This window comes from Carlito syrichta, unplaced genomic scaffold (assembly GCF_000164805.1).
Source record: "Carlito syrichta isolate Samal-C Ts95f unplaced genomic scaffold, Tarsius_syrichta-2.0.1 Scaffold312386, whole genome shotgun sequence".
Taxonomy (NCBI): domain Eukaryota; kingdom Metazoa; phylum Chordata; class Mammalia; order Primates; family Tarsiidae; genus Carlito; species Carlito syrichta.
In genome coordinates this window covers 1,049,441-1,065,410 of record NW_007256482.1, presented here as the reverse complement: position 1 = coordinate 1,065,410, position 15,970 = coordinate 1,049,441, and the positions used below count along the sequence as shown (strand labels likewise).

Sequence of the window (15,970 nt, the reverse complement as noted above, 5' to 3'; positions counted from 1 at the left end):
ACTACAGCATGTTAATATTTCAAATGTCATTTATTTTAAAAATTTGTTTTCCCTTTTGTTTCCATGTTTTTTGCTAAGTTAAACTCCCCTACTAATTATTCTATATTCTGTACCACTTCCTGCATTTCTTCTCAATCTATTTTCCTCAGAGCAGATCCTAAAGTCCTACAGAGAAGACCCTGTGATCTTAGTGCTGACCAAGACTTGGCCAGCTTGAGTAAAAAGCTCAAAGGTACCAACTTGGTGTTATCAGTGGCACCCAAACTATCATTACAGTGGTTTTCTGTGGGTTGGTAAATGAAATGTTGGTGATACTGGGTGCTCCACCCAGATCCTCCTCAAAGAAGGACTTGGGTTACCCCAGCTGCTGGGGATGCTGACAGCAGATGGCCTTTGGTCCTTGGCCACTTCAAGGATTGCCTGAGTCACAGAGAGTCATCTTGCCCAAGGTCATACACTTCCCAGGCATCCCACAACCAATGAGCAATTGTGGATGAGGGATAAAGGTCTAGTCATCTCAATGCAATGGGAACAACTCTGAAGTCCACTCCCATTCCCCAATTTTCTCTGGGCTGGCTGAGGCTGTTGCTGGGCTGCACCCCTGCTCAGCTTCTTCATCTGCACATTATTGCCTCCTTCCCTTGTCTTCTTCAGGTGTTGCACCCTAGGACATCTCCTAATAAACATCCTGAATGCTACAGAGGCCACAGTTGGAGTTAGCTCTCAGGTCCTGCCAGCCCTGGTCTCCTCCAAGGAAACAGTAAAGTCCCTTAGGACAAATCTGATATCTCCTTAAGGGGAACTTGTCAATAGCTTGAGCCACACACTGGCAAATGTCAATAATTGTGGCACCAGTAGGAGGAGAGAAGGAATTGAGATCTTACTCAGAGCACAGGAAATCTGCATGGCCTCATTTCTAAGACCAGCAGGGCTTTCTCCACTGACTTAGGAGAAGGTGGGGTTTTACCCAGGCCTCCTGGGAGTATTACAATGGCCAAGCTGACACCATTGAAATGGAAAGGCTTATGATCTCAAAATAAGTACATTTCTTCTCCAGGCTAAATACTGCTCTTCATTTTTAAAAACAAAACAGAGTTCTAAGTGGACCAGATTCAAGTGTCTTCTGACTCAAGCTCACCCTGTCCATTAAAAAGGCAGCAATGACAGTGTTTACATGCAGCTTAACCTTTTAAAAAGCAAAATCACCATGCTTCTATGCTAGGCTAGAGACTAAACCAAACAATGTTTCCTTGCTTTTATCAGAGTCAATGCTAATATAAACAGCATTGTCATTGCAAAGTTGTATAATGGTAAAGGTGCATATGCTATTGTGACAAACAAAAATTTCACTGGAGTCAGTGAAAGTGTCAGGCAAAGAAACTGCCAAGGACAGAGTCTAAGGTTCTAGAATGACATAATAGCTCAAGGCAGCCACACTTCTACTTACCACAAACAAAAACAAAAGTATCTCAAAGAGCCTACAGGATTGAAAACTTCATTTAAGGACAGAAGAAGATGCAAGTGCAATGCAAAGGATTAAGAAGAATATGCTTTTATCAAAGCATCCTAAAAATGAATGTCAGAGTTGTTGGCACCTGTCAAAGATCAAGTGAAGAAACAGTGTCTACTAAAAAACTTCTTCAGCTTGTGAATATAAATTACTACCATCCATATTAAGGACCCTTAACATACATCAATATCCAAAAAAGTTAAGTGACAGCATATACTAGAAAAATGATTTAAAAAACAGAATTGACTTCAGTAGGATGGGGGAAAACATGTTTCACATGCTGGCTAGAGTTGGACTCTTTATTGAAGATGATGATAATAATAATAATAATGAGAGTTTGAATGTGTTGAGTGCCAGATATTATCTAAATGCTTTATGTGTGTCCACTCATCTAAATCCACATGATAGGGGTAGAATTGTGGATCCGAGGCATACCTCTTATATTACACTGAGGCCTTCAGAAAACTGGCATGAATTAAAAAGAGCAAGGAGGTTCATCATTTATAAAGTGATACTAAACCCAAGTCTCCAACTGGTAGGAGCTCGGGGTGGAGAGTGGGGGAGTTTCCACCTAGGTACATGCCTTCAAAAAGGCCAGCAGGTCAGGATTGTCACAAAGATCAATCAATAATCAATCAATCAATCAATCAATAAAATGGGACTAGGCCAAGCTGTTACATCTGAAGGAGTTTAAATGACTTCGAATTCTTAATATGTCCCTTCCTCAATAACACACTTTTTCCTTCAGGTGTCTAGTGCTTTCTACTCTCCTACATCACCTTGCTTCTCAGTCCCATGGCTTTGAAACAATGAAAGCAGGAGTTCTTTTCCTATTACCAGGCTGCAGTGGAAGTTCTTGATGGTAAAAAGCCAGAATAAGGCATTTGACTTGGAATCACTCACACTCTGAAACTTATTCACACCGATGTATCATTTCTCCAAGTTCTTACCACTCAGTGTTTATCTCCTTTTAATAGAATTTCAGGCATCTCAAGTAAGAGAGAATTTGAGAATGGTGACTTTTTCAGAGTTTCGGTAAGTCAGGCTGTATCAAATGCCAGCAGTAAAAGTAAATCAGGTGGGAGGCCTGATGGGGGTGGAACTTGGCCCAGAAGAGCTACTTCTGTGTTCTGGACACTTCTCCCTGCTTCCTTGAAGCAGGAGGTGGAGCTTCCAGGAAGTGGTTGTCCTCTGGTAGCTCCCATGGCCCCACTGGCTTCTTGCTGTGACCCCCAAGAAGAGAGGTATCTCTCTCACTGTTCACTGCCCCTGTTCTTTGTTCTTGTTCTTCCTTCGCTTTCCTCTGTCTTGTCTGTCTTCCTGGGCATTCTGCCCATTTCTAGGCCACTTCCCTGTCCTAGGGCTCCTCTAAGCAGAGGGAGAGGAGAGAGTGTGGAGGGCAGACAGATGGAGCTTGGTTTCTGTTCCAAGACAGGCATGACTGGACACTAGAAGCTACCCAGAAGATCCATCCAAGATTATGCACTTGACAAGGGAAACTTGATCCTGACAGTTAACTTCATCCTGACTGTCTAGATCACTAACAAAGTGAAAGAAAAAATAAGAAGAAGAAGATTGCGGCAGCTGTTTAAAAGTAACATGTGACATGTATGATTATGCATGCCACTGAATCTGAGATTAATTCTGTTTTATTATACAAACACAAGCCAGGATAAAACATGTGACTAACAAGTAAGCAAGTCGATTCAAGTCATGTCATGAAAAACTGCCATTCATGCCTGCCTTTGTGGTTTCTTATTCGTGCCACATCAGTTGTCTGATCACAACTTGACAAGGATAAGAAGTGCAAAGATGGAGTGTGGATTCTGGAACTGGAAAGAACTCACAGATGTCATCTGGTTTAGCCTCCTTATTTGAAAGTTGAAGTAACTGAGATGGTAACTGACTTGTCTAAGATCACACAGAGGAATAGGGACTTCACCAGGATGAAGGCCAGGTTCACTCTATTTCCAGGGCTCCTTTACCTTTACCACAGAGATTTTGTTCAACTAATTGTATAGGAAGCCAGTTAGCTTGAACAGTAATAGTCAAGGGCCTGCCACCAGCTGCAAGGATGAAGCCCCATCTGTGGCACTGGGTTAAGCCCCTCCAGGAATTCTTGTTGGAGCCCGAGAGGAAAGAGCCCCTAATAGTAAGTAGCCATCAGGTAGCTATGCCATTATTTTGAAAAGGGGAAGTTCTGAGGTTTTTGGCTCACATATTAGGGAGTGCATGGATTTAACAGCTACATTTTTAAAAGGTCCTTTGCATCACACAGTGCTATTATAATTGCTAAAGGCTGGGCTGACGATAATCTAAATCCCAAAATATTAGTGGTTAATTAGGATTCCAAGGGACTTCTTCCAGAAATAAAACTTAATCCCTTAATTACACTTTTTATTTCTGAATTTCCTCCCACAGTAACCTATGCAAATATGGACTTGGTTTCCAAAAGGGAAAGGCTCATGTGTTCTTTCAGCATGCACACTCTCCAGTCATCGGAAAGATCAACAGAGAAGGTGGGCATGAACTCTGTTTCCCTTCTTCTCCAATCACAGCTATAAATCTCAATCCTTTTCTTCTTAAATATATAAACTTAATAATTGTTATTTAATCACTTCAGCTTATTAATTTATGTTTCAAAGATATCCCAATTGTATATATTTTTATAAAACTTAGTCCAGTAACAATTTTTTTCAGGTTTGGGGAAGAGAGGAATATTTTAGGAAGGAAGGGAAAATTCTGCAAAAGGGAGATCTTATGGAAAGTTGTTTGAATAAAGTCATTTTCAGATCTGAGGGGGTGATGGTTAGCATCTTGTAAATTTGCTAAAACCAACTTAATTGATTTGGGATTTTTTTAAGTGCTATAAAAAGTACTTAATTCCTTTCTCTCTCACTCAAGAGGAAGATACATTAAAAAGTCACTCAAAATAATGACAAAGGTACCAGAAGAATTTTCAAAAGGGCACAGAACCCCACTGTTATGCCTGACCATCTTCCTAGGACACATAATATCTTTTCAGTGGTTATGGAACAGGTTTTCTGGGTTCCCTCTGTCAACCATCTAGAGACCATCTTATGCCTTAAAGTCGTGGTATTTCCAGAATGAGGCACTGGAAATGAGCGAGGTAGTCAAGGGAGTGAAGTCAGCTAGCCAAGAGTTCTCAGAGGACTTTCTGATGACTTTCCAAGCGTAGTAAGCCAGGTTAACAATGCTCACACTAGCCTCCAGGCCAGAAGACATATAGCACTAACAGGACATTCTCTTCTAGTACCAATTTTGCATAGAAAAGCAAAAAAATAGGGGAAAAAACATTATCTAAATTTAATGTAACAGTAAATGGCAAAGAAAAAAAAGCCTAGTCAAAAATATCATGTTTTCATCTTGCTATTAACTTCAATATGTAGCTGGGGAAAAAAATGTCTGTGTGGAAATGGATTAAATAATTCTCGGAATGAATTTTTGGTCCACTAGAGATGCCACTATAAAAGGTTTCTTAGCTTTAATAAAAGCATCTGAATCATTTTTCTTTTAGTCAGAGCATTAAATCTAAGTCTCCTATCTAGTCCATATCTGTAGACCATTCCTCCACATCCATAGACCATTCCTGTTAACCAACTGGTCTTAGTAAAAAGCAAGAGACAGTTAAAAGCTATTATGATTTCAGAAAACAAAACACAGACTGGATAAGTCATCTGAATTATATTGCCATAAATCTTGAAGCTGACTATATGTTTTGAAGCTAAAATTAAACTGAGGAAACCTAAACAATAAGACACAACACCCTGGTGACATAGATTTTTGTATGTGATAAACCTTAATAGCTTATTAAATAAATGTCATAAAATGATATGTATGACAAGACCTGAAAATCTGTGCCAGAATATTTAAAACAGTTCCAGATATTAGGAGTTATAGTTGTTAAAGTAGAGGTAATAACTTTCATCTAGGAAAGGTGACAATGGACTATTACTCAATAAGCACTGGAGGGTGAGTCAAAAAAGGTAAATTTTAGCGCAATCCATATGACCTCACACAGGGCGCTTCACATACCCAAGACACACACAGTTTCTTAATTTATAATATCAAAGGGTGGAACTAGGTGAGTTCTTTGTCCCTTTCAGTATCAATACTCTCTACCACAAACTTAGATCTATCATACAACTTCTAAAAGACATTGGCCTATCAAGAGTCAACTTTATTGTTTACTGAAACTTAAAAGGTTTTTAAGAAGCCCTACTTCTTCTGAAAGAACAAGTATTTTTGACAACTCTCTCAAATAACTATTTATAACATGTTCAAGAATGCAATATCAGCTACAAATTCAATGATGATTAATAATCTAAAAGCAACTCCAACCCATAAAGATAGTTCTATCAGATTTAGATTACTCCGTTTTAGGGCAAGTAGACATGTAATTTAGGAATTTCACCTTAAATTTAAAGCTGTCTTTCACTCCTGTGATATGCAGTGGAAAACCAACAAAGGTTAATGATCAAGCCTAAGACAAATAACTTAGAATGAATTATTCCTCACTGCTACAGTCTAGAAGTATAAATATAACAGCAACTGTTTTCAATAAAAAATGCATACATACAAATGAAACCACAGATCACACCAGGTAGAATGAGTTGAAAATGGAGAAAAAAAGTTTTCTCTTCTGAGCGTGGTAAGAGCTGTATCCTTGAGAATGCTGCTACATTACTGTCAGACGTCACCATAGACAAGTTACATGCAGTCACCAAAGAAAAAAAGAGTTCAATACTGCCTACATATTTTCTGGATGCTTGCCTCTCATGAAGACATTGTTGTACTTGGAAGCCAGGCCTCTTTTTGGCAAATGGCAGTAGTGGTAAGCAGAAACACATCCTCTATATACACATTTTTAGAAACTCAATCTATAAACTAAATGCAAATTTAAAAATCCACCTCAAGTTACTTTTCTGTTTAACTAATATTAAAAGGTTTTCATCTGATAGGTATATTTCATTTCTCAGAAAAGAAAATCATATGCATGTATAGGAGCATAAATATAAGAATTAATATATCTCCCCACTGCACGCAAAAAAAAAATCAAACGTATGTTTTAACTAGAAAAACATCAGAAGATATATCATTCTGAATGATAACTAATGATCAAATTTAAATTCATGTCTCTAAAACTATGCAAAAACACGTGTCTTGTACATTTAAACCAAACACTGGTTCAAAAATATTTCATGTTTTTAATATTTAATTTGATTCAGATGGTCCTCTTATTTTGGGGTCTATAAAAGTGGAAAAAGCTGCAGGGTTTTCTGGTTCAACAGCACAAAGGCATATTATTCCTGGTAGGAATATTATATTTACCCATGCTCAGGGATGACAAAGACAAAAGGATTTAGGAATAATTTGCAAACAAGCCTGTCACTGATGTTGAATTCTGCCTGCTTCCTCCCCCACTTAACTGCAAAGCATGAGATTTCTTACCTTCACATTTTTGTGACACTTCATTAAATTTGTGTCCAGCAGGGCATTTGCACTCAAAAGACCCAACAGTATTAATGCAATTTCCTCCTTGACAGAGCCCAGGGATGGCCTGGCATTCATCCACATCTGTCAGATTTTAGAAGAAAGAGAGAAAGTTTCATATAAAATTCATTGCAGAAGAAAATGTGATAGTTTGTCCACAATTACATTATCACATGTATATCAATGAGTTATTTGTCCATCACAATACTTGGAATATGACGATAAAAACTATTTCTCACAATTGCATTATGTAAAATAAATTATGATATTAACAAAATTTGGTCAATAATATTCTATAAGGAGCCACAAGTATTTTTTATTTTCCTACCTTCCATCTTCCCTCATATAGAGGAAAACGTCTGTACTAACTTTCGTGGTTTTACTATGTGTGCAGCAAAGTATAGGGATACAATGATTAAACGGCTATGAGTCACTGCTTTGTTTTTATCTCCAGATTGGTGGTAATAATCAGAGTTATTCAAGAAGTCCTTAAACTCAAAATGCAATACATTTCTATGATGAAATTGCCTTTAAAAGCTGTACTGAATGATTTAGTTAAAATATAATTTATGCAAGTTTGCTCAGACTACACCAGACAGCTAATGTTTTTGAACAAATGAAGTGGAAAATGTTCACCTTACATTTAGGAGAATTGTGTTGCAGAAAAAAAATTAAACAACTCAGAAAATTAGACCAAGCAGTAAGACAGATCTCCAGACGAATGTATGGTCTCAGCTTCAGACTTACCTTGCTGGCAGAGCAGGTGTCAGAACACCCTTTTAAAAGTAAATCAGATTATGTCTCTCCCCAGCCCAGTACTCAAGTTTATGCTAAGTTCTAGAAAGTTCTACATGACCTCTCTGTTCTCTGACCTCATCGCCCACCCTCCTCCCTCTCTCAATCTTCTCCCACCACACTAGATTCCTCACATACAAGAGTGCACCTGCCTCAGGTCTCTGTAGTGGTTGCCCTCTGCCTGGAATATTGTCCCTTCAGTGGGCTGCAGGGCTCATGTTGCCCCATCCTTTGGGTATCTGTTCCAGTGCTGCTTTAGCAGAGAGCCCTTTCCTGGACAGTCCAACAGCAGCACTTAGACCCTGGCTCCCGTCATCCGTCTTAGAACTAACCACCAAGTGACCTAATATGTGGCTGTTTGTTTTGTTTTATAAATTGATTATCTTCAATATAAGCTTCCAGAGAGCAGGGACTTGGTCTGTTTTCTTCACTGTTGTATCCTCAGCAACTAAGAACTAACTTGGGGCACTATGTGCAACCCCAAATATTAAACTTCCAGGAACAGATTTAATCATTCCAGGCTCACTACAATCAGTTGTAAAGATTGTAAAAGTACACACACATTCTCTTCATCTCCTCATCTGTAGCACAGAAAAGTCTGATTGAATAAAGAACCCCCAAGAAAATAGTCTTAATGTTGTGTCCCCTTCTCTGGGTATTCTTTTAGAAACCTAGAAGTCTAGTGTAGTGTACTCTTTAGTTTTACTCTTCATTGAGTGATGCAACGAAGTAATTGCTGTTTGTTACGATCTTAATTTGTGTTCTTGAGAAAAGTCAGCACATAATAAAAGGGATCCTAAAAAGACTATTTTGTCATAAAAGTAACCCCATTTTAAATGGAGTGTCTTAAACCACAAATGAGTGACTATATGTGAAATATAATTAGATTATATTTTTAGCCAATTTCAGTTTTGTCTCAGACAAGAATTTTCCATTCTTTTGAGTATGTTTATTAAAATGTTATTCGAAATCAAGATTTTACACATGGGTAAAACTAGATGGTTTGTTGGTGTCTTTTGACCAATGGGAAACATATATGAAAGCAATTCTCCACTGGATGTATATTCCCAGACTGAAGACAGAAGAAGCTCCTTTATGACCCATTTGACCATAGTACCCCACATCTGGTCTAAAACTGAAAATACCAGCAAGGAGAGAGAGCCCCGAGCTGATGGCAGAATCTCTTTGAAAAACAACCAAACACGAAGAATTTCATATTTCATTCTCAAAGTGGCGATACAATTGCCATTTTGATTCTACAGCTTTTCAAAATTTTCTTTAAAAAAAAAAACACCTTTTTTTGTTTTTGGTCCTGGATGTTGAATGGCAGAGACAGGAAGGAACAGGAAAGAAATACTGGAAAAATCCAGACCTTCTGAAATAAACAGCAAAACTAAAGAGAAGGCAGTTCTTCCTTCTCCTTGTTCATTCCTTCCCCCAGTTCTGTTAGCATTCTAACCTCTGATTATGGCTCATTGATAGACAGCTGGGTAGTCAAAGTCTGGCTCTGGTCACCATCAACAAGTTCATGGATATTAACTAATTTCATAACCCCAAGACCACAAATTCTTCAGAACTCACTGGGACTTTCTAAGAATGAGAAAAATAAGAAAGCACCAAAGAAGAACTAAACTTACTCTTAATTTTATAAAATCCTACAATCTATCCCTTTATAATCCTAGGGTTTCAGAGTGACTTTTAGCTTCTCCTGATATTCAGAAGGATATGTTCAAGGGCATACGAAGGAGTTGTGTTTTGTACATGGAAGCTAGGGGCCAGGACTGACAGTATCAGAAATGTAATTTACTGAAGTATGAGGGGAACCAAAAAAAAAAAAAAAAAAAAACCCGGAATTATCTTTTGGAGGGTGGATCCTTTGTAGAACACTCAGAATTTGTTCCCCAGATGAAATGGTCAACCAAAGCTTTTATTGGAAAGTTTTGAGAAGGATGTATCACAATTGCAGAAGAAACATCTCAAGTTGTGGCAATCGGATGACTGGTTCTTTACCATGACAACACATCTGTCCACACCACGCTGAATGTTCAGCATTTTTTTACCAAAAAGGGCATGACCCCCATGCCCCACCTTCCCTATTCACTTGATCTTTCCCTGAGTGACTTTTTTTGTTTGTTTCCCAGGTTGAAAAAAGTCCTCAAAGGGAAACATTTTGCTAATGTGGAAGAGGTGAAATAAAAAATGGCAGAAGCATTAATAGGCATCAAAATTGACAAGTTCAAAAACTGTCTTGAGCAGTGGAAAAAGCATCTTGATAGGTGTATTGCATCAAACTGAGAGTACTTTGAAGGTGACTGAAGTTCATACATGTAAGAATAAATACACAATTTTTAAATAAATAAATGAGTTCCAGTTTTGGGGGGTCTTCTTTCCATCTCATATAGTTTAATGGAGGCTTACAGAACTGTGTGACTATGCTAAAGTTCTGTTTCATTGCATATTACCCATAGAATTAACATATAGAACAAAGCCAAGCTATATCTATTTGCCTCTGAAAAACATATCCTGAATTTTCTGAAAATACTGCAACTTGCTAAAAAAAAAAAAAGAGCTCTGAAGCCGTCTAAAGGAAACAGATATAGCCTGGGACTTTTCAATCCCATCAGTTTAGTGTGGAGCTGCCTCTGTTCACTTCCTCCTGTTTCCTGCCAGACATCCAGACAATAAAAGAATTTGTACAGCTGGAAGAACAGGAGTGAAAGCCAAAAACAGAGTAAGGGCTCCTATGCGAGGCAGGAGAAGCAGCTAGCAGGAGACATCTGGGGATATTTAAAACTGTGAAACAAATCCTAATTTATTTCGGACTTGTAAAAAAAATGCATAATGTAGCATGTAAAATGTCAAGAGGAACAATTTTCTTCAGGTCAATTAAGTACAACCCGTGAGACAGGGAAACTCTAAAAGTTTCAAATGAAGAAAAGAAATGAAGAAAAATATAAACTACCTTGATCACAAATCTTACTTTGTGTTTCTACACAGCATAGCCATAATGCACAGCATTGCTGTAAACAGAGTCACACCAGCCCTGGAGTTAAAGGTACATGAAAACACTGCTGGGGTCAAAGTGGGAACTGCTGGCAAGGAAATCCAGCAAGAATTCAGCTGCTCTCTTGCGAGCCACGTTCCTAATGCCTTAGTTGGATATCATGCAGTCAGCGAAACTGTGAAGTTATGTCTGACGCTACTTTTCCATTCTTCTCAACTTCATTGGAGAATGGCTCTCCAGAGCAAATAAGATTAATCCATTAATAATTCCAGCAGCCCGGGTTTACCTTGACAAGCTCCCGTGCGGATATTTGGAATGAAGCCACGGCGGCAGGGGTGAGGCTGGGCAGGACACATCTCACAGGGGTGGCCCCAGGCTCGCCCGACTGTGGCACAGCAGAGCGTTTTTGTGCAGACAATCCCGCTGAGTTGTCCCTGGCACATCTGGTTGCTGACCACAGTAAAACACGGGCCTGTCCTGTAATCTGAAAATAAAGAATAAGGATCTCATGAAAATCTAGAAAAGCAAGAACCATCATGCAGAGGGACATCTGTACCCCATCTTGCTGACACCAAACTGAAAAAATGAATTTCAGGGATAATTGCGCATCATTGACTCCGTGTGAATCCTTGAGCTGGCCATTCTACCTCCGAACTCTATTTTCCTCCTCTACAAAATGGGAATTAAAAGTATTAGTTCTTATCCACTTTGAAGATGGTTTTGTTAGGATCAGATGAGCTAATGGAAAACTCTTTATGAACGTAAACTGCTGTGCAAATATAACATAGTAATATTATTATCCACTCATCACTCAAGAAAATGTATCGGTGCCTGCCCTGAATCTGCCCCATGCCTAATACAGATGCTTCAGTGATTAAAAGAGACCAAATCCCAGCCCTCACAGGGCTTCCAGCCTATTGTTTTTAGGTTGCAGAAAGCAATGAATTTCAAATCTTGCAATGAGGCAAGTCATTGTACCTTCTTCCTAAGGAGTTCCTTGAGCAAAAGAAATGGTTATCTGTTTCTTTAAAATTGTGTCTATCCTATTTCAAATACAAAACAAGCAAACGCATTTTTTTAAAAAATTTACTTATACAAAGCACATTACTTTTTTTTTTTTTTTTTGAGTTAGAGTCTCACCCTGTCGCCCAGGCTGGAGTGCAGCGGCACGCTCACAGCCACTCCAGCATCAACCTGCTGGGCTCAGATGATCCTTCCACTTCAGCCTTCCAAGTAGCTGGAACTACAGGCAGGCACTACCACGCCTGGCTAATTTTTTGATTTTTACTGTAGAGATGAGGTCTCACCAAGTTGCCCAGGCTGTTCTCGAACCCGTGGGCTCATGCCATCCCCTCACCTTGGCCTCCCAAAGTGCTGGGATTACAGGCTTGAGCCACCACGCCCAGCCCACATTAAGTATTTAATAAAAACAGTGAGGACACGGATCTGAAATCACTATAATCCTTGAGCAAAAGGACTACCTTAAAGCAAATAGGGATAAGCTTAGGGCACAAGGGAATTTCCAAGTATAGCGATCCCACCACCAGACATAGGATCTGCATAAGACCTGCCTCCATTTTCCCCTACAGGGAAAAAGACAATATGGACTTAGCAGCCAACAACAAATAAGAAAGATAAAGATGTAGTGAGCACAGAGGACCAAAGCCAGGCTGTCCTCATAGCTTCCTTTGTGAAAGAAATCAGGGCCATAATATCCCCTTCTGTTCCACAGTGACCTTGACAGATAAGGGAGGCTGGGCTGGGGTAGGACTCACTGACTCAACATTTGTGTGCTTCCTCATCCCATTTTTGGAACTATACAGGTAGCTTGTTCCCCATGAGTCTAAGGATGGACTAAATGACCCCAGTAAGTTCTTTTCACCACTGAATTTTATAGTTTTTTGAAAATTGCTGATTGTACTAATGAAACCACAGGGTGATGTTTTTATTTTTATTCCCTTCTTTCTTCAAGTAGCTCATAGGACACAGGCATGCTATTTACTAAGGAACAAAGGATAACTCTTCATTCCAGTACCAGCAAGAGTGAACAGCCTACACTATAACAATGTTTTGGCACTAGCTGAATTTTATCCACAGGTATCCCTCTATCTTACGTGTTCTCTCCTGCTTTCTTTCTCTTGCATCCCCACTCCAATGCCTCCCTTGGAATTATGACCTCATCTGCTTACTCTGCCTCTGTTCCCCATCACCATGCTCTCTTCCCCAAACTCTGCAATGAACCATCTCTGGTCCATGATGTTGCAGAAACAGCAGTACCCTAATGCCCATGCTGTATGATCAGCCTTCTGAGGAATTCCAGAAACAAAACTCCAAGCCACTCAGATACATCAAGAGAACACATACCAAGTTATAATGGCATTTGGGGGATGGATAAAACAGTCCAAATGTCAAGTTCCCAGCTCCACATCCCCCTCCCTCCATGCCAGTGTTTACCAAGGTATGTTGTGTGTCTCGCTCATAAAATGCAAGATGGTTTTGGGTTTTTTTATTTTAATAGTCATATTCATCTAAGTTTATGTTACAAAACAGTATGAATATATCAGACTCATGATTTCACATATGTTTCCTATGGGAAGATGAGTTTCTTAAAAATCTTTTAATTAAAATTTTTTTAAATATTAAGTTAATACTAGTACAGGTGATATGCAAATAGGCCAAAAATTGGGTGGGTGATACATTGATGCAACCAGACTCACATTTCCAGAAGACTAGCCTTAGTCCTGTTTCCCTTAAGTCTCTAAATGATATGGCCCCATCTCCCTTTCCAGTCTTATCTTCTGACACTGCCTCAGTTTATTATTCGTCTTTTTACTTTGTTTATGCATTTTTTTACTCTACTGCTTTTCTTATTACTTTTATAAAGTTACACTTTATATTTTACTATTCTATATTATATGCCAGATTTATTCAAAACCTGCTATCTTCTTTCAAACCTACCAAATCCAAACAAGAATATGTACAAATGTGAAATGCTAGGCAGTTGAATAAACCTCCACCCTCATTTTGTTCTGTCAGTGAAGAAAAAGTCACTCGGCACTGTTATAGTTTGTAACAAAATTGCTTTTAAATGCAATAACTATGTGAACAAAGTGAAATCCTGAGGTCATCTTTACTCCTTTGGCTCAATTTTTGCAAATAATATTTAGAGGAATTTAATAAATACCTCTCAGCTATATTGTTTTTCCTTTCCATTTTAATGTTTTATCATGTATTTTTCTGATTCAAAATTAAATAATTACTTAAGACCGTTAGGAAAAGGCAGCAACATATAAATAAGAAATGAAATTGCACCTAAAGATATTCTTGATAACATTTGATTTTTAAATCACAAAATAAGGATTATACTATATATACATGTTTTAATCTTGATATTTTCACTTAACATTGCCAAAAGCATTTCCCATGTAATTAAGCACTATTCCAAAATATGATTTTAATTGCTACATAATTTTCCATCAATAATTTTCTTACTGCATATCATTTAAATTGCTTCTGATTCTTCATAATTACACATAGGGTTGAGAGTACAGTATGATGAATTCTTTTTAGTATGAAAATGTTTAGTTCATGCAACAGCTATCAAGGTTTTTTTTTTTTTTTTTTGAGTTGGAGTCTCACTCTGTCGCCCAGGCTGGAGAGCAGTGGTTCACAGCCACTGCAGCCTCGATCTGCTGGGTTCAGGCAATTCTTCCGCTCAGCCTTCCAAGTTGCTGGAACTACAGGCACGTGCCACCAATCCAGCTAATTTTTAAAAATTTATTGTAGAGATGAGGTCTCACCAAGGTGCCCAGGCTGGTCTCGAACCCATGGGCTCAGGCAGTCCTCTCACCTCTGTCTCCCAAAGTGCTGGAATTAAGGCATGAGCCACCTTGTCCGGCCTACCCATCAAGATTTTAATGACTGTACATATCTTACATCTGAGACTAGAAAGATCACAGCAGTATAATCTTTTATTTAAAAAATAAATAAAACATTCTATGTTAGGTAACAAGGAAGAGAATTTGGGCTTGTTTCTTTCCTGTTAATTTACTGAGACGAGTGCAAATGCTTTAATAAAACAGATGTATGTTAGCTTGTCATTTTCAATCTTTTTTAAAAAGCATAATGAAATATGAATTTTAACTTATAATCTTCTCTTCAACTGCTGGGATTTATTTTTGTTCTTATTTTGTCAAAAGATACTTTATGGAATTATATATGAGGATTGCAAAGGTTCAGGGCAGATGAAAATATGGTGTTTTTTGAGTGACACTAGCAAAAATCCAGGCACACTATGAAATGTTAAGAAAAATCTAATTTAGCCCTGCCTAACACCGGTTCATGACTTCAGATGTGAATTCCTCATTGGGAAATCTTTGTAAAAAGAAAAATAATCCTTAAGATTTTCCAGGGTCAATAACTTCTTACACTCACTTCAACACAAAATAGAATAAAAGTTCTTACAACATGCCTTAGGTATCTCTACAGCCCCTGGGGACCCGTATTTATTAAATATACTAGGTATGTAGCAAATAGTTTATTTAGAATATAATCTATGGACTTACATTTCTGCACTAGATATTTATCATTATGGACAAAGTGATTTTGGAAACAAATTAGAACTGGCTTATTTGACAGTAAATTAGTAAGTGGACATAAATATATTTGTAGATCCATATTTTCAATAAAAATTACTGATTGTATAGGGAGAAGCATAATCTATATGAAATAGATTTTGACTTAAAAATCACTTGGAAGGTAAATGCTGTATTAACGTGGTTTTCAAATGTCATTCTGATTTGGCGGCATGTGCTTTTTGTCCTGCACTTCATTCAGATTGACAAAGTTTTGCTGTGTTTAATTCAATACTCCAGTCACAGAATGATATCTGCCCACACTCCAGATTCCATACTAATAATCCAATTATTTACAAGTATTCCCATAACATGTTATATCAAGCTAAATTTTACATACTCCCCCTTTTTTTTAACAGATCATCCCAGCACTAAACAGGGAATATGTCTTATTCAATGCTTGTGTGATGTCTGATTCATTCCTGGCTTCAATGTAAATCATTTTTCCAAATGCAACTAAAATATAATATTAGAAATTTTTCTATTTACAAATTGCTCTACAATCACTTCCTT

At 38.1% G+C, this 15,970-nt stretch overlaps 1 protein-coding gene across 1 annotated transcript in view; it reads right to left on the bottom strand.

Moving 5' to 3' along the window:
- The window catches only part of FBN1 (fibrillin 1), a 191,910-nt gene that overhangs the window by 66,552 nt on the left and 109,388 nt on the right, over positions 1–15,970 (bottom strand). The window contains exons 7-8 of the mRNA XM_008069902.2: positions 11,110–11,307; positions 6,983–7,108 (exon numbers count right to left, since the gene is read on the bottom strand). Coding sequence (XP_008068093.1) covers positions 6,983–7,108; positions 11,110–11,307 — 324 coding nt within the window. The remainder of the gene's footprint in view (positions 1–6,982; positions 7,109–11,109; positions 11,308–15,970) is intronic.